This window comes from Dipodomys ordii, unplaced genomic scaffold (assembly GCF_000151885.1).
Source record: "Dipodomys ordii isolate 6190 unplaced genomic scaffold, Dord_2.0 Scaffold105, whole genome shotgun sequence".
Taxonomy (NCBI): domain Eukaryota; kingdom Metazoa; phylum Chordata; class Mammalia; order Rodentia; family Heteromyidae; genus Dipodomys; species Dipodomys ordii.
The window spans coordinates 972,826-991,195 of NW_012267321.1; the positions used below are offsets into that span (position 1 = coordinate 972,826).

Sequence of the window (18,370 nt, forward strand, 5' to 3'; positions counted from 1 at the left end):
ACAGCACCACTTCTGGCTTTTCCTGCTTATGTGCTGCTGAGGGATTGAACCCAGGGCCTCATGCATGCAAGGCAAGCGCTCTACCACTGAGCCACTCTCCCAGCCCTTTTATTATAAAGGTGATGTACAGAGGGGTTACATTTACATGTGTAAGGTAATGAGCACATTTCTTTTTTTTTTTTTTTGTCGTGGGGCTTGAACTCTGGGATTGGGTGCTATCCCTCAGCTCTTCAGTTAAAGGCGAGCGCTCTACCGCTTGAGCCACAGCACTATTTCTGGTTTTCTAGCGGTTTATTGGAGATAAGAGTCTCACGAACTTTCCTGCCCAGGCTGGCTTTGAACCTCGATCCTCAGATCTCAGCCTCCTGAGTAGCTAGGATTACAGACGTGAGCCACCGGCGCCCGGGTAACACATTTCTTTCCAAACAGTGTTACTCTCTCCCTCATTTTCAGCCTCAGTTTTTTTTTTCTTTTCTTTTCCTTTTGTTGATCGAGGGGCTTGAACTCTGAGCCTGAGCGCTGTCCCTCAGCTCTTCAGCTCAAGGCAAGCGCTCTACCACTTGAGCCACAGCACCACTTCTGCTTTTCTGGTGCGTTATTGGAGATGAGTTTCATGGACTTTCCTGCCCCAGCTGGCTTTGAACTGCGATCCTCAGATCTCAGCCTTCTGAGTAGAGTAGCTAGGCTGACAGGCATGAGCCACCAGTGCCCCACCAGCTTCAGTTTCTTTCTTTTTTTTTTGTCAGTCATGGGGCTTGAACTCTGGGCCTGGGCATTGTCCCTCAGCTCTTCAGCTCAAGGCTAGTGCTCTACCACTTGAGCCACAGTGCCACTTCTGGTTTTCTAGTGCTTTATTGGAGATAAGAGTCTTACGGTCTTTCCTGCCCGGGCTGGCTTTGAACCACGATCCTCAAATCTCAGCCTTCTGAGTAGCTAGGATTACAGGCGTGAGCCACCGGTGCTCAGCTAAGCCTCATTTTCTTAAATTAACCAAAGTATAGAAATTAACCAAAGCAGGAACCTGACAAGGGTCCTGTCCACAAGCTTTACTCAGGTGTAACAATTCTTGTTGTCCACTTGTGTATTAGTTTGCTGCTGCTGCTCTAACAAAATCTTACAAACCTGTGACCTAAACCACAGAAAGCAGTAGACTCCCCCAGACAAGGTCAAGTACATGGTTTTTCTGTCAGCCAGAGCTATGTTTCTCTTGGCTTATAGACAGCCATCTTTCCGGTCATATGATCTCGGTCTTTGCTCATCAACTTTCCTGTTTGTTTTTTGTTGGTCGTGGGGGCATGAACTCTGGACCAGGGTGCTATCTCTGAGCTCTTCAGCTCAAGGCAAGTGCTCTACCATTTGGGCCATAGCACCACTTACGGTTTTCTGCTGGTTCATTGGAGATAAAGAGTCTCATGGTCTTTCCTGCCCAGGTTGGCTTTGAACTACAATCCTCAGATCTCAGCCTCCTGAGGAGCTAGGATGATAGGTGTGAGCCATCGGCTTTGGCCTTCTGTTGTTTTTTAAGACTGGATCCTGCTGTGTGGCCCAGGCCAGTCTCAAACTCTCTATCCATCCACCTGCCTCAGCCTACCCGGCGCTGAAATCATAGGCAAGTGTCAGCACACCAACAGCCAGTGTCTTATGAGGGGAGACAGTAACCCATTGCAGTGTGTGTGTGTGTGTCCCAGGCAGTCTTGCCTTCTACCCAGGTTGGTGGGGTCCCCTTCAGGATCCAGAGACTTTGTGCCATCACTGCAAACCACCTGCCACAGTCGCCATCTCTGAGCCCTGAGAACCGCTGTCCTCTTCCCTGTAATTATGTTGTTGAACTTCATTGCAGTGATTTTAAATTGACTCTTTTTCTCTTCCCATCTTTCCTAATTTTCTTTCACCTGCCTGGCAAGCACTCTACTGCCCCCCAGCCTGTATCTCCATTCACATGTTATGGAATGCAGTATCCCCAAAAGAGTACCTTTCAACATATTACCTATCTCCAGTATCTAGCTCTCTCTCTATATTGGTGTTTTTTATTTCTCAAGTCTAGGCTGCTCTCCAATTTCCTACTTAGCCCAGGTTGGCTTTGAACTCTTCCATCCTGGGATTACAGCCATGTGCCACCACACCCATTTTATACTCAGTACTTTCAAACATGATCTAGTGAACCATGCTTATAACTCCACCTACTGGGGAAAGGGAGGCAAGTGCTCCCTTGAGCCCGAGTTCTATGGGAGGCTTCTTAACACGCTAAGACCTTGGCTCAAAAAGAAAGAAAGGAAAAGAAAATAGGAGTTAGGTGCCAGTGGCTCACAGCTAGAAATCCTAGCTACTCAAGGACTCCAGGGCACCCTGATCGCCAATGAATCAGCAAGAAGCCCAAAGAGGAGCATTAGCCTTGAGTGAAAAAGCTAAAACAGAGCACAAGTCCCTGAGTTTGAGCCCCAGTGCTGGCATGCGTGTACACACACACACACACACACACACACACACCCTTGAGGCTGTGGAGCAGCTCTGCTGTGCACAGAGGCTCTGTGAGCTGTGGATGATCTGTCTGTACACTCACTGCAGTCCTGGCAGACAGTAAACCAGACAAGTGACCACCTGTTCCTGCACAAAGCTCACCTACTACAGGGAGAAAAAAGACAAACCCCGGCAAACACTAGAAGTCGTTAAACTTGGTGGATTCAAACTAAAATATAATCCCTTTGTGTTCCAAGTCTTCTAAACACATTGTATATTCCCTGGACTTTTTTTTTCTTTTTGTCAGTTGTGGGGCTTGAACTCTGGGCCTACTCCAGGCTGGCCTGGAACTTGCTGGGACTACAGATGTCTACTACTATACCCAGCTTTTACTGCAGATGAGGAAAACAAATTAGAGAGAGGCCAGAAGCCAAGTGAGGTCACCGTGAACCCCAGACAGGCCTCCTTTACCCTCCCTGACGAGGCCCTTTCTCCTCCTTGGTTACCCAGCTTCCTCTGTCTCCCCAGACTCCTCCACCCTGCTGCCCCCGACTCCCGGGGCCCTGGAGGGGACAGCACTGCCCGCCTCCCAGCCTTCCTTGCTGCTGCTCCTGCTGCTGCTGCCCGCTGCCCTCCTGCTGCTGCTGGCCACTGCCTGGTACCTACGCTGGCAGAGGCTGGCAAGGGCACTGCCCCACCCTGCGGAGCAGGTGAGCCAGCCAGGCAGGCAGAGCCTGGAGGTGGTGGTTACAAGGGACTGTGGTGGCTTGGAGGCCCTGCCCTGCCTGAGGCTGATCCTGTGGGGGCCACAGCTGCCCCCTGCCCCCCGCCCTCAGGATACACTGCTGCAGGAGCGATGACCTGGCCACAGCCTCATCTTGGTGAGTCCTCACAGAGGCCAGGGCCGTGCACGGGGTGTGGGCAGTGTTGAGGCTCTGTGGAGACAGGAGAGCCGCTGGCAGGGGAGGGGCCGAGACAGTGAGGAAAATGCCCCTCTGGGCCAAAGAAGAGGTTGGGGGAGAACTAGAAAACCTGGGGTGAGGGCTGGGAAGGTGGCTCAGTGGTAGAGTGCCCGCCTAGCATGCATGAAGCCCTGGGTTCCATTCCTCAGTACCACATACACAGAAAAAAGCCTGAAATGGAGCTGTCGCTCAAAGGGTAGAGTGCTAGCCTTGAGCAAAAGAAGCTCAGGGACAGTGCCCTGGTTGAGTTCAAGCCCCAGGACTGGCCAAAAACAAAAGCCTGGAGTGAGATTTTTGATTTTTATTTTTTATTAGTCATGGGCTTGAACTCAAGAGCCTGGGTGCTGTTCCTGAGCTCTTTTGCTCAAGGCTGGTGCTCTATCACTTTGAACCACAGCACTACTTCTGGATTTCTAGTGATTCATTAGAGATAAGACTCTCATGGGACTTTCCTGCCCAAGCTGGCTTCGAGCCATGATCCTCAGATCTCAGCCTCCTGAGTCACTAGGATGACAGTTTTCAGCCACCAGCACCCGGCTTTTATTTATTTTTCTTTCTGGTTGTGGGGCTTGAACTCTGGTCTTGGGCGCTGTCCCTCAGCTCTTCAGCTCAAGGCAAGCCCTCTACTTTTTGAGCCACAGCACCACTTCCAGTTTTCTAGTAGATTATTGGAGATAAGAGTCTCACGGTCTTTCCTGCCCCGGCTGGCTTTGAACCTCGATCCTCAGATCTCAGCCTCCTGAGTAGCTAGGATTACAGGCGTGAGCCACCGGCACCCAGCTCTGCTTTGATTTTTGTCTGAATTCAGAGCCTGGGTGCTATCCTTTAGCTTTTTTGTTCAAGGCTGGTGTTCTTACCACTTGAGCCACACCTCCATTTCTAACTTTTTGGTAGTTAATTGGAGCTGTGAGTCCCTTGGACTTTCCTGCTCAAGCTGATTTTGAACTACTACCTTCAGATCTCAGCCTTCTGAGCGTAGGATGACAAGCGTGAGTCACCAGCATCTGGTGCGCTGCTGCTGGTTTTAATAGAGTTGGCACTGATCACCATGGGTGTGGCTCAGTGACAGCCTGGCCAGTGGGGGTCCCAGAGGAGGAGTAATACCAGGCAGGGGGGTTGGCTGAGGGAATGAGGGACCCTGGGAGATGCAGGAGTCTGTGGGCCAGGACAGAGTAGCCCCCTGGGGGCAGGAACGACCTGGGATTCCAGAGGGAATGGTCTTAGCTGAGCCTCTAGGATGGCATAATTCAAGGTGTTCAAGTAACTTCAGCTACTGACACAAGGATATAAGCCATGGGAGACCAGGTGCTGGTGGCTCAGGCCTGTAATCCTTGCTACTTAGGAGGCTGAGATCTGAGGATCGTGATTTAAAGCCAGCCCTGGTAGGTAAGTCCAATTAACCACCAGAAAACCAGAAGTAGAGCTAGGGCTCAAAGTGGTAGAGCACTACCTTGAGCAAAAGAGCTCCTTTCAAGGACTGCACCCAGGCCCTGAGTTCAAGCCCCATGATGGAGGTGTGGGGGGTGGAGGAGCCATGGGAGGTGTGTGGGGGGGGGTGAAAAGAATGTAAATAGGTGTGGAAATGCTAGGTTTCCAGGACCAGATGAGTCTAACAAAAACACTTCTCAAAGGGCACTGGTAGCTCATGCCTGTAATCTTAGCTACTCAGGAGGCTGAGATCTGTGGATTGTGATTCAAAGCCAGCCTAAGCAGGAAGTCCAAGACACTCTGTCTTGTTTTGTTTTTGTCGGTCACAGGGCTTGAACTCTGGGCTTGGGCGCTGTCCCTGTGCTCTTCAGCTTAAGGCAAGCACTCTACCGCTTGAGCCACAGCACCACTTCCAGTTTTCTAGTGGTTTATTGGAGATAAGAGTAGCTAGGATCACAGGCGTGAGCTACAAGCGCCCGCCCGGCTGTCCCTCAGCTCTTCAGCTCAAGGCTAGCCCTCTACTGCTTGAGCCGTAGCGCCACTTCATTTGTTTGTTTGTTTTTTCTGGTGGTTAATTGGAGATAAAAGTCTCAGGGACTTTCTTGCCTAGGCTGGCTTTGAACCTCGATCCTCAGAGCTCAGTCTCCTGAGTAGCTAGGATTACAGGCGTGAGCCACCGGCACCTGGCCATGAGACCCTTATCTCCAATGAATCCTCAGAAAATCAGAAGTAGCGCTATGGCTCCAGTGGTAGAGCACTCGGTTTGAGCTGAAGAGCTCAGGGACAACACCCAGACCCATTGTTCAAGCCCCATTTCCAAAAAACCAAACAAAAGATACTTCTCAAGCCCAGCCCTGGTGACTCAAGCCTGTAATCCTGTTTACTCAGGAGGCAGAGATCTGAGGATCACAGCCAACCCTGGTAGACAAATCCCAGAGACTCTTAACTCCAATGGACTTTTTATATATGTAATTTTTTTTGGGGGGTCCGGTTGTGGGGCCTGAACTCTGGGTCTGGGCGCTGTCCCTCAGCTCTTCAGCTCAAGGCTAACGCTCTACCACTTGAGCCACAGCACCACTTCCGGCTTTTTTCTTTTCGCTTATGTGGTGCTGAGGAATTGAACCCAGGGCCTCATGCATGCAAGGCAAGCACTCTACCACTGAGCCACCTTCCCAGCCCTCCAATGGACTTTTTAAAAAGCTAGAAATGAGCTGGGGACCAGTAGCTCACACCTGTAATCTTAGGTATTCTGGAGGCTTAGATCTGAGGATTGAACTTCAAAGGTAGCCCAGATAAGAAAACCCATGAGATTCTTAGCTCCAATTAAACATCACAAAAGCTTGAACTGGAGCTGTGGTTCAAGGGATAGAGCACGAGCTTTACGCAGAAAAGCTCAAGGAGCCAGACTCTGGTGGCTCATTCCTGTAATCCTAGCTGCTCTAGAGGCTGAGATCTAAGGATCATCAATTAATCACAGAAAAAGCTGGAAGTGGTACTGTGGCTCAAGTGCTAGAGTGCTAGCCTTGAATGAAAGGAGCTCACAGACAGCACCTAGGTCTAGAGTTCAAGCCTCTGGACTGGCAAAAAAAAAACAACCAAACAAACAAAAAACTCAAGGACAGAACCCAAGCCATAAGTTTAAGCACAGGATCAGTAATCCCTCCCCTGCCGGGGGGGGGGGGGAGTTGGAAATGAACTGAGGCTCAAGCAATAGAATACCAGAACTGAGCAGAACTGGCCCTAAATTCAAACCCTAGAACTGACACTGACACATGCCCACACAAATACAAAGTTCTCAGCTGGGCATGGAGCTACATGCCTATAATCTCATCACTCAGGAGTCTGAGGACAAAAGGATCTGAAGCTTAAGGCCAGCTTGGGCTACATAAGGAGACCCTGTCTCATAAGCAGGAAAACAAAACTCCATTGTTATTTCCCATTTTCCACTCTTGTTTCTGTCTAGCCAGTCTTCCCACTCTCAATAACCATGTTGTTTCTTTTCTTTTTAGAGACATATTGAACTTCAGACTTTCCCTCTTTTGTGTGATGATTTTTTTTGTTAGTCCTGGGGCTTGAGCTCAGAGCCTAGATGTTGTCCTTGAGCCTCTTTGTATTCAATGCTAGAGCTCTACCACTTGAGCCATAGCCCCACTTCTGACTCTTTCTGAGCAGTTTACTGGAGATAAGAGTCTCCATGGGGGAGGGAAGGTAGCTCAGTGGTAGAGCGCTTGCCTTGTATGCATGAGGCCCTGGGTTCGATTCCTCAGCACCACATAAACAGGAAAAAAAAGCCGGAAGTGGAGCTGTGGCTGAAGTGGTAGAGCACTAGCTTTGAGCTGAAGAGCTGGGGAACAGCACCCAAGCCTAGAGTTCAAGCCCCACGACCGGACCCCCCCAAAAAAAATTAAAAAAGAGTCTCCAAGGACTTTTCTGCCCAGGCTGACTTTGAACCATGATCTTCAGATTTGTCTCCTTACGAGTAGTTAGGATTACAGGCGTGAGCCACCATCACTTAGCTTCTACCAAGCTTTTAATAACCTCATAAGAGTAACATTTGTTCATCCAACGTGTCAGGCAAAGGCACTGGGGCCCAGCAAGAGGAGAAACCTGCCAGAGGACACACTGCCAGGACACAAAGGAAGCTGGCTGCAGGCTGGTCTTTTCCCTGGCTGGGCTGCCCACACTGCCCGTCCCCCCAACATGGACAAAATGTCCCAACCCAGCCCTCACCCTCCTTCCCCACCTCTGTACAAAGCCCTTGTCTCAATGAACTTGTATATAAATCATTATTTTCTACCAGCTCTGTGCAGCCTGTGTGTGGACGGGGCAGGGTGTGAACAGTGCAGTGAACAGCTTTCCATTTTTCAGTTAATGCAATGTTTTCTGAGGCCTCCTGGGTAAGGTGTGGGGGGAGGGGGAGGAATGTCCTGGGCCTAGATCTGGGCATAGCTAGGACCCAAATGGGAGGCAGAAGCACCTCAGTCCTCCTTGGACTCCTGGTCTTTGAAGAATATTCTGGACTCTCAGAACAGGATGCCACATGCTGTAGTGAAGGTTACACAGTGTGGAAGCCCCAGGAGTCATTCACCCAGGCCGGGACAGATCAGGCAGGCTGACTTTCTCTAGAGGACGGGACTCTTGAGCCATAGGACATCGGATTTTGCCAACACAGCTCTGGGAAGAAAGATGGGAGCAGGGAGAATATCCCAGGGGAAAGGACACCGCCAAAGCAGGAAACCGGTGGCTCACGCCCGTCATCCCAGCCACTCAGGAGGCTGAGATCTAAGGATCACGGTGGTTCAAAGCCACCTCGGATAAGAAAAGTACGTGAGAACCAGCAAAAAGCCGGAAGTGGAGCTGTGGTTCAAATGGTAGAGTGCTATCCTTGAGTGAAAAAACTCAAGGCACAGCACGCAGGCTCTGAGTTCAAGCCTCAGGACAGGCGGGGGGGCCGAAGGGGGCGAGGAACAAGCAAATCAAACACTGAGAGCCGCACAAGAGAAAAGCTTCTTGCGGGGAAGTCATTCATGTACCGCTCGTCGAACTCGCACTGGGTCCCGCACCTCCACCTGCTTTACAGACGGGGTTTACGCGGGGCTCGCCCTCTGCGGGCCACCGCATGCCCTGCAGCCTTCGGTCGGAGTCCCGCGGGGGTCATGGCGCTGCCCTTCTTCCCGGGCGGGGACGACCGCACACGGACGGAGATCCATTGTACGGCAACCGTCCCCGCCGGGCCTCCGGAAGACCCATGTGACCTTCCCTCGCCCCGCCCAGATTCCACCAGAGTACACTGGATTGGACAGTTAGAAAAAAACCCGCCTTCCAGCGGGGCAAAACTGCGCACGCGCCAAAACCTTCGACCAATGAGAAGAAGGAGAGCTCGTCACGCGGCTCGGGCTGTAGCACTTCCTCCGCCCCTGCAGCAAGGGATAAGAAACCCTGCGCCAATACTTCTTCCTTTTCCAGGCGGCTGCCGAAGATGGCGGAGGGGCAGGTTGGTGCTCTGTGCCGGCCGGGGCGGCGTGGGGTCGGGCAGGGTCGGGGCGAGAGCCGAGCTGGGGCTTCCGACTCCCTTCCACGTGTACGATGGAGCCTAAAGTTGACAAGTAATCAGCATGGAGCTGTTTTGGCATAAGGGGAACCAAGCGTGGCCATAGAAAACCGTGGCCGGCTTTATGGTTCTGGAAATGGCAAGGACGCGGCTTTTTGTTCCTTTCCGAGGTGAGGGGTGTGGGTTTCCAGCACCGGAAAAGGTTTTTACTTCCAATCTTTGCCGGGTAACGTTGGCAGGACTTAGGGTGACGTTTGGGCTGAACTTAGACCGATGATCGGGCTGACGTTGGGGCAAAAGGCGAAACAGTTAAGTTTGCGAAGACTCGGGCGGCTGGCCGGGCGCCCTCGGCGCACCCCAGTTCCCCTCGTCCCAGCGGCGTCGATTGTGTGTGAGGCGAGGCTGCACCTGGGATGGGTTCTCTGCGTCTCCCACGTTTTTGAGTGGGGGGGGTGGAGGGGAATCTAGACAAGTGGGATAGAGTCAGCTTGAGAGTCTCCCTCTAGCGCGGATATAGTGCTCATTCAATGGCTAGCCTCGTTTTAGATGGGGGGAGGGATCAGCTTGAGGGAGTGAATCCCCCACCTCTATTTTTGACATGGAGTCTCACCGTGGCCCAGGGTGTCCGACTTTGGATTGTCAGCCTCAGCCTCCTGAACGCTGGGAATATGGGCATGCGCCACCACACCCTGACTGGAGAGTTTTTAAGGCGGGGTAAAATGTTTAAATTTGCATGGGGTATTCCACTGCCTCATAGGTGTTTTAGAAAGCGTGAGATCTACTTGCCATAGTCCATCAATTACCGTATATAGTGAGTTGCACAGAGTATACTGTGTTACTCACGGTATGTAACAGTCCACATCCCATTGTATTAAGGTGGGCTTCTGATCGTCCCTCTGAAGCTGAGGATCTGTGCTTCAGCATATGACCTAGGGATTCAGGCCCAGGGTGGGCGTTTTGACTAGTCTCATCTTCTCCCACCTTAAATGCTTGTTAAATTTCTTGTTAAGAAATTTAGGATAGCACCAGGTGTGGTGGCTTGTGCCAATAATCCCAGCTACCGGGGAGGCTGAGGCAGGAGGACCGCTTGAGACCCGAAGAAATGCAGGACATAACATAAAGTACGTCTTACACATGAAGGGTATTAGGTGGCTTAAGGATCGGAGATGTAGTGTGTACAGAAATAATCTTGGAGTCCATGACCTGTGAGGGGGATTTTGGAGTCCACCCCTAGGCTGATAGGTTAGCCTTGCTCTTGTTTTGAGCTGCTAGGGAGAAGCAGCTGGGGTGAGGGGCAGCATAAAGTGATGGTGTTTTGGGGGTGGACATGTCAGCCTGTTAATCCTTAACCTCATTCATCTTTCTCCCACAGGTCCTAGTGCTAGATGGCCGAGGCCATCTCTTGGGCCGCTTGGCAGCCATCGTGGCCAAACAAGTGCTGCTTGGTAAGTGTCCACATCTGCCCCATTCCAGGACACAGCTGGAGGTCAGTGATGAGCAACAATCACCATCTTTCGTTTGAGTCTCAAGACCATGAGATCAACCCCATGCACCGCTCTGAGACCTGCCAGCCATTCCCTTCCACCCTCAGTGGCAAAAGTATTTTGGGTCCTTGAGCTGGCGAGCCCTGGTTGACCCTGCTCTTCCTTCCATCCCCATCTAGGCCGCAAGGTGGTGGTTGTACGATGTGAGGGCATCAATATTTCTGGGAATTTCTACAGAAATAAGTGTAAGTTAGGACGTGGGAAGAGGACTGGGGAGAGCCTGCAGGACCGATCACGGCAGTGGGGTGGCAGTGCTGCTGAGACCTCGGGAACCAGGCAGTCCTTCCTCATTCTCCCTCCCTGCAGTGAAGTACCTGGCCTTCCTCCGCAAGCGGATGAACACCAACCCTTCCCGAGGCCCTTACCACTTCCGGGCCCCTAGCCGCATCTTTTGGCGGACTGTGCGAGGTGAGCAGGTCCTGAGGGAGGGGCAGAAAGGGGGATGGGTGGCAGCCAATGATGACAACATCTCCCACTCTGTTCGAGTTTCCCAACCATGAGACCACTCCACATGCACTACCATCTGAGGCCGCCTCAGCCCACCATGCTGGAGGGCTGCCTCAGAAGCTGTGCTGACAGACATCCTCTGCCCACAGGCATGCTGCCCCACAAGACTAAGCGAGGCCAGGCTGCCCTGGAACGCCTCAAAGTGTTCGATGGGATCCCACCACCCTACGACAAGGTGAGTGGCTCAGACCCCGGCTGCCTGCCCACGCACTCTTGTCTATGATGTTGACAAATTACCTACATTGTTTGATCCTCATGAAAAATAAAATCCACTGAGACACCCCATACCCAACAGCTTTTCCCCACCAGCCCTTCCACCCTTCTATAAGTCTCTATTCTTAACAGAAAAAGCGCATGGTGGTCCCTGCTGCCCTTAAGGTCTTAAGACTGAAGCCCACGAGGAAGGTGAGTTCCAGGTCACCCACGTACTGCTTGGGGGGGAAAAGGGCGGTGAGGACCCTAATGGCAAGTGATGTCTTTTCTCACGATGGTCTGCGGATGCCACCGCGGGCAATGCCGATAATGCCAAAGGCTTAGCTGATGCCAAGAGGGGAATGGTCACATTTCCTAACAGCTGGTTGGGAGATTGAGGGTGGGGGAAGTCCCATCACTACAACAGTTTCCTTCCCCTGTGGAGATGCTGCCTGTCTTAACAACCCCCTTCCTCCCAGTTCGCCTACCTGGGTCGCCTGGCTCACGAGGTGGGCTGGAAATACCAGGCAGTGACAGCCACCCTGGAGGAGAAGAGGAAGGAGAAGGCCAAGATTCACTACCGGAAGAAGAAGCAGCTGATGGTGAGCACAGGGCGGTGCCTCTGGGACCTACACCCTGGGGAAGGGGTCCCAAGTGCCAACCACTGACCTCCTTCCTCGTCCTACAGAGACTGCGCAAGCAGGCAGAAAAGAACTTGGAGAAGAAAATCAACAAGTTCACAGATGTCCTCAAGACCCATGGACTCCTGGTGTGAGCCCAATAAAGACTGTTTATGCCTCATGCCTGGCCTTCCTGCCCTTCCTCATAGTGCTTGGGAAGTTGGGGACCTGGACCCCACTCACTGACCTGGTGCCATAGGCAAACAGGGACCTAGAAAGTGGGGACAACAGAAAACAGGTGCTATGGGCCAGTGAGTCCTTTAAACAGGTCCTATACTGCTGACTGACCTGGGTTATGGTATGATTGCAAGATACTGTAGTGAACAGCAAGCTGGTCGAATTGGTTGCAGTGGTGGAAGTACTTGGATGCTTCCAGGCAGTGAAGTCCTCCCTGTCTGGCTCTCCCTGCCCATGAGGCCCGAGGCCCCTTATACCCTGCAGCTGTCTGAATGGGGCCCCAACCTACTAGGGAGTTAAGTCCACAGCCAGGTGAAGGCCTGCCTACCTGCTTCTGCTGTTTCCCTCTTGTGATCAGAAATAAATTATTTTGAAGTGTCCATTGTGTGCATGTGTCTGCTGTGGAAATGGACCCCTGTTAAATGTAGTAGGGGGCTGAGAACTATTAAATTTCTGGGTGATGAGACCTCATTCTGACTCAGCTGCAGGGTACTGGGTTGCCAAGGGCCAGTTACTAGAGCCAACTACGAAGTTAAGGCATCACCTGCAGCAAAAAGCTGGTTTAGTAGCTGAGCATGGTGGTATGTGCCTGTTGCCTGTAATCTCAGTGCTGCAACAGTACAAAACTGGTTCACATAGATAATCCACCCCACCTCCAAAAAATAAGTGCTCTAGCTGCAACAAAATTGTAGCCCAGGTGCCTACACAGCAAGCGAGAGGCCAGGTTACAAAAGTTGAAAATGGTCAAAGCCCAAAGAGTTATAGCAAGAAAGAGCAGAACTATGAGAGATGTTAGATCACAAATACTGTTTTCTCTTGGGCCTGGGCACTATCCCTCAGCTCTTCAGCTGGTGATAGCAGAGCTAATAGTTCTGGGTTTTTAAGGTTGTGAAAAAATGGAAAAGCCTTGGGCCTTTTAAGATTTTCTTTTGGTCGGTGGTGGGGCCTGAACTTGGGTGTTGTCCCTCAGCTCTTCAGCTGAAGGCTAGAGTTCTACCACTGCAGCCTCAGCCCCACTTCAGTTTTTTTTCTGCTTATGTGGTGCTGAGGAATCGAACCCAGGGCCTCATGCATGCAAGGCAAGCACTCTACCACTGAGCCACCTTCCCAGCCCTTAAGATTTTTCCCCCCCCTTATGAAAACTACCAGCTATTTGAGCACTTTGTAAAATGCAACTAGGGGAAATGATAACTTTGCTGCTCCCTGGCCAGACAAGGTACCGGGACACTACATTTTTTTAGCCAAACCATTCAACTCGGTAAGGCTGCTGTCCCTAACCTCTGCTCAAGGCTAAGGCTTCATTAGAGTCACTGCTACATCCTGCTTTTTCTAAGTTTATAGGAGATCTGAATGCTGGAGCTGGCTTTGAACTGAATCTCAGATCTCAGCCTTCTGAGGAGCTAGGATTACAGGATTGAGCCATTTTTCCTAGTAACTTCTTAGGGTTTGAGACATCTGATGAGTATCCAGGGATGCCAGGCAGGCTTGCCTTGTTCTTGGATCTTCTGCCAGGTTCAGCAAACCTCTTCCTAGAAATCACAACTAATAAGATGGGGGTGGTTAGAATGTTGTCAATGAAAATGCAACAGTAAAATCCACCCTTCCTAAAACCAACATGAGCTAATAAAGCACAATCAACTCCTAAATTCAGTTTACTCCAGAAATTGCTTTCTTGACCAATAGTAGCTTAGGAAGCTACTACAGTTTATAAAATTCAACGTTTCCAATAGAAAGGCAGGGGGGAAAAATGAAAACTGCCAGACACCAGTGGTTAACGCCTATTAATCTTAAGTTACTCAGGAGCTTGAGATCTGAGGGTCATGGTTTGAAGCCAGCCAAGGCAGCAAAGTCAGTGGGACTCATTTCCAAAAAGGAGTGCAGCTGTGACTCAAGTGCTTGAACAGAAAAGCTCAGGAATACGCCCAGGCCTTGAGTTCAAGCCGCAGAGCCGACAAAAGCCCCCCCAAACAAGTCCTGAGTGCAATGGCTACGTGTTTAAATCTCATGCAAATACAGACTATTACCATCACCGTGGTAAATTCTAGTAGCGCTCTTACACATGGAATAGCAGCAGACTAGTGACCTTGGTGCACGAATCGCCATCTGGGGTATAAAAATGGAACAGAGGGAAGTCACAGTCGTTTAGCTTCCTAAAGCAGCCAAGCAGCCACCCAGATAACAAAATTACACGTGGTCCGAACACCCGCTTGCCCTGAAGAAAGATGGCCGCCGCCCCTTCAGGTTTGAAGCCGGCATGAACTCAGCCATGCGGTTTCCCCTTTCCGTGTGAACGTAATGCCTCTGGGTCACGGAATGGCCTCGCCGCGTCATCTCGTGATAACATAAGCCAAACCTTCCTTAACCTGAATGGAATTCTCGCGAGACCCTGTGTACGGCTTCCCGCCTTTCAGTCTGTTCACCATCATGGCCGCGTACATGCAGTCACTGGACCGCGTGCTTGGTTGGGGCCCCCTGTCGATCACAGTCATAACGGAAGTGCCGCCCAGAGAGATCCCGCCCCTCTCGCTACTTCCTCTCCGGCCCCTGCGTAGTCCATAAGGAAACCCGGACGCCGGCGTCGCTCTCTTTTTTTTCTAGGCGCCCGGGAAGATGGCGGACATTCAGGTACGCGCTCGGGGCTGGGGCCGATTCGGGAAACAGGCAGCTGTATGGGGTTCACTTGCATGCACCCCCAGTTGCCTAGGCCTGACTCCGGCGGCGGGCGAGTCTAGGCTGGCGTTTTCTAAGTGGTGGGGCCCCGGCGATGGATGCCGAAGGGCCTGCGCCGCGGCCTGGCTCCCGAGGCCGAGGCCGGGGAGGCCTGGCTTGCTGCTGAAACGCGCCCCTCCGGTGTTGGATGTGACTCCCGAGCAGGGTTCCCAGAGCCGGGAAGGCAGTCCTGGCCGGAAGCGGTGCCGAGCGCTCGGGGCGCCTCTGATCTCAGGGATGAGTTGGGCAGGTGGGGGCGTGTGAGCTGAACTAACCCCGCGTTTTAGGCCTAGTCTTTGAGTGAAAGATTTGGGGGCGCTGGGTCTCCAGGACTGGCGTTTGGGAAGGACGGATATGGAGGGTCTGCTCCAAGATCAAGCCTCACCAGCTAGCTACCTTCCTCTTCCCTGTAGACGGAGCGTGCGTACCAGAAGCAGCCGACCATCTTCCAAAATAAGAAGAGGGTGCTGCTGGGAGAAAGTGGCAAGGAGAAGCTCCCCCGATACTACAAGAACATCGGTCTAGGCTTCAAGACACCCAAAGAGGTGCGGTTCCAGGACCCCGGGAAGGGAGATGACTACCAAGCTCTTGCCCACGTGTTGAGCACAGTTTGCCCATCTGATACAGTGGTTGGCCCTGGGCTGCTGGGAATTGTAGTTTTTCTTTGAAAGCCAGGCTCCTCCCCCTGTTCAGGAAAGCTTGTCCTAGTGTCCTCTTCCCTACCTCCACTCCCTCTTTTCAGGCCATTGAGGGCACCTACATTGACAAGAAATGCCCCTTCACCGGTAATGTCTCCATCCGAGGGCGGATCCTGTCTGGTGAGTGAATAGTTAATTCTGGGGGGCTTGGGGACCCAGTTGAAGGATTCAGAGGACTCTGGCACAGGATGTTTTTTCACGATGGTCTTCAGATGTCTACTATAGGCACTGTTGAGAAAAACAGTTGGCAAGGCTGATGCCAGAAACAGGCCTCTGGGAAATAATCCCACCCTATCTAACACTCACCTAGCAACTTTTCTTGGGCTTCTTGGCTAACTTCCCAGGAATCCTGAACTGTACCCTCTGACCCCTGCCGCAGGCGTGGTGACCAAGATGAAGATGCAGAGGACCATTGTCATTCGCCGAGACTACCTCCACTACATCCGCAAGTACAATCGCTTCGAGAAGCGCCACAAGAACATGTCTGTGCACCTTTCCCCCTGCTTCAGGTGAGCATGGGGGAGGTGGCCCAGGCCTGGGCAGCTTGAGATTGAATTAAGCCCCTACTGTCTTCACATTTCTGGTATCACATTGCTCTGTTATCCTAACAGATGAGTTTCTTTGTTTCTTCTAACACCTTGAACCACAGTGCCACTTCCGTTAGTTATTTCTGGTGGTCAGAGTCTCACACACTTTACCCGGGCTGGTATCAAACTAATCCTCAGATCTCAGTCTCCAGAGTAGCTAGGATTACAGGCATGAGCCATTGGTTCCCTGCCAGACAAGTTTCTTCTGTTTTGCTTTTGCAATTTTGGCTTGCTGTGAGGGCATTGAAGTTCCAACTCAGGGTCAGGGCCTCACATTATGTTGTTGTGTTTTTGTGGGGCTTGTACTCTGGGTGAGCTGGGCGCTGTCCCTCAGCTCAAGGGCAGCATTCTACCACTTGAGCCACAGCACCTCTGGTTTTCTGAGTGGTTTATTGGAAACAAAAGAGGCTCATAGACTTCCTGCCTGGGCTGGCTTCAATGTAATCCTCAGATCTCAGCCTCCTGAGCAGCTAGGATTACAGGCATGAGCCACTGGCACCCAGCTTCTCACTTTTATGTGTCTATCACACTGTAGGCTGTGTGTTTGGGGGGGGGGAGGTCTGGTTGTGGGGCCTGAACTCTGGGCCTGGGTGCTATCCCTCAGCTCTTCAGCTCAAGGCTAGCACTCTACCACTTGAGCCACAGCACCACTTCCAACTTTTTTTTCTTTTTGCTTATGTGGTGCTGAGGAATCGAACCCAGGGCCTCATGCATGCAAGGCAAGTGCTCTACCACTGAGCCACCTTCCCAGCCCGAGGCTGTTTTTTTTGTTGTTGTTTTGTTTTTGGGGGAGGTCAGTCATGAAGCTTGAACTCAGGGCCTGGGTACTGTTCCTGAGCTGTTTTGTGCTCAAGGCAAGTACTCTACTACTTTAAGTGTAATTCTCATGGACTTTACTTCCCAGGTTGACTTTGAACCTTGATCTTCAGATCTTAATCTCCTGAGTGGCTTTAGAGTTACAGTTGTGAGCCAGCAGCCTCTGGCCTGCCTTAGTTATTTTTTAGATTAGATTTTGTTGTTGTTGTTCTTTGCACAAGCCAACCTGGACCAGCATCTGTGTAGCTGGCATCATGGCTATCCCCTCACCCTGATTTGTTGAGATGGTGTTATTTTTGCCCAGGGTTAACCTAGAAGTGTGATTCTTAGTCTCTGCCTCCCAAGTAGCCACTGTGCCTGGCACAAAATTTATCCCTATGCTGTGTGAGTTAGAACAGAGCACCAGCTCATTCGACATAGTTGCCAGGAGGTACAGGTGAGGCTGGAGGAGGAGGAGCTGACCCCCTAAGAGGCCTGCCCTGCCTGTTCTCTGTAGATACCACAAGTGAAAGACCATGGTAAGATCAGGGACTAGGGGGCAGGTTGCCCTGGGGGCTGGGATTGAGCCAGGATGGAACGCCTCAACCTGTGGACTGAGAGGGTTTTCCTGGGTATCAACTGCTATGGTCCTTTCACAGGGACGTCCAGATCGGCGACATTGTCACCGTGGGCGAGTGCCGGCCCCTGAGCAAGACTGTGCGATTCAACGTGCTCAAGGTCACCAAGGCTGCTGGCACCAAGAAGCAATTCCAGAAGTTCTGAGATGACACTGCCCCCTCCCCAGAACAAATAAAGTCATTTTCCACTCTCAGACCAGCCTGGTCTCTATACATCAACAGTGAACGGCTCCTCCCACATGGAGATGAACACCTGGGTTAAGCTGCTGCCTTGCCTGCATGGTTTCTGGTCTTCCTGAATTGAGACGACCACTACCTGGTGCCATGCTTCCTCCTCTGTACCAGCTGCCTCAATCCAGGGACTGCAACTGGGTACAGCTGGCTCCCGCCTGTAATATCCTACCGACTGGAAGCCAAGATCTGAGGCCCACAGGGAGGGAATGGTTTTGAGATTCACCCAATTAGCCACCAAATAAAAGGCTGAAAGTGTGTCTGTGGCTAACATTAAGCCAGCGCACCAGCCTTGAACAAAAAATAAGCTGAAGGGGCATCACCTGAGCCCTGGGTTCAAGCCCCAGTACCAGCACAAGCTAGGGGCTGGTCTGGATCCCAACTCTATTGCCAAGGCAGATTGCTCACATGGGAAGAGGGAGGGACAGAGCCACTGCTGGGAGGGGAGAGGGGATTGGGCTGGAGACAGAGCCCTGGTCCGAGTGCCAGCCCTGCAGTTAAGGGAGGAGAGTACCTGAGAAGCATGGTCCAAGCCACATCTGCACGGAACTTGAAAGATGCTGGAAGCAGCAGCCCGGTACCTTGGTTCCTGAGTACAATGGTGTAGGGGACCCCAGGTCCCTGCCCCCCAGGCCTGCACCAGGGTCTGAGCACAGCACTGGTACAAGGGTTGGGAGACAGGGCCGTGAGGAGAAGGTGTGGGGTACTGCTCTG

At 51.9% G+C, this 18,370-nt stretch overlaps 2 protein-coding genes and 1 long non-coding RNA gene across 3 annotated transcripts; all 3 read left to right on the forward strand.

The window, feature by feature from the left end:
- Nucleotides 1-2,987: 2,987 nt before the first annotated feature.
- On the forward strand, nt 2,988-7,643 carry LOC105994360. The gene is made up of 3 exons (XR_001175498.1): nt 2,988-3,167; nt 3,270-3,338; nt 7,422-7,643. It is a non-coding gene; the product is annotated as an uncharacterized LOC105994360 (long non-coding RNA).
- A 1,112-nt stretch (nt 7,644-8,755) lies between these two features.
- Nucleotides 8,756-11,943, forward strand: Rpl13a (ribosomal protein L13a). Its single transcript, XM_013027738.1, has 8 exons — nt 8,756-8,841; nt 10,271-10,343; nt 10,562-10,627; nt 10,749-10,850; nt 11,039-11,124; nt 11,295-11,354; nt 11,621-11,743; nt 11,830-11,943. Exons 1-8 carry the CDS (start codon nt 8,827-8,829, stop codon nt 11,914-11,916), a joined length of 612 nt encoding a protein of 203 aa, XP_012883192.1. The 5' UTR covers nt 8,756-8,826; the 3' UTR covers nt 11,917-11,943.
- Nucleotides 11,944-14,520: 2,577 nt separating this feature from the next.
- On the forward strand, nt 14,521-17,619 carry Rps11 (ribosomal protein S11). Its single transcript, XM_013027748.1, has 5 exons — nt 14,521-14,623; nt 15,121-15,252; nt 15,450-15,525; nt 15,785-15,914; nt 17,447-17,619. Exons 1-5 carry the CDS (start codon nt 14,609-14,611, stop codon nt 17,568-17,570), a joined length of 477 nt encoding a protein of 158 aa, XP_012883202.1. The 5' UTR covers nt 14,521-14,608; the 3' UTR covers nt 17,571-17,619.
- The last annotated feature ends 751 nt before the right edge of the window (nt 17,620-18,370 follow it).

Coding starts and splice junctions, on each gene's coding strand:
- Rpl13a (XM_013027738.1), top strand. Junction 11,355..11,620: donor GACTGAAGCCCACGAGGAAG/GTGAGTTCCAGG, acceptor CCTTCCTCCCAG/TTCGCCTACCTGGGTCGCCT. Junction 11,744..11,829: donor GGAAGAAGAAGCAGCTGATG/GTGAGCACAGGG, acceptor CTCGTCCTACAG/AGACTGCGCAAGCAGGCAGA.
- Rps11 (XM_013027748.1), top strand. Junction 15,253..15,449: donor GCTTCAAGACACCCAAAGAG/GTGCGGTTCCAG, acceptor CCCTCTTTTCAG/GCCATTGAGGGCACCTACAT. Junction 15,915..17,446: donor CACCTTTCCCCCTGCTTCAG/GTGAGCATGGGG, acceptor GTCCTTTCACAG/GGACGTCCAGATCGGCGACA.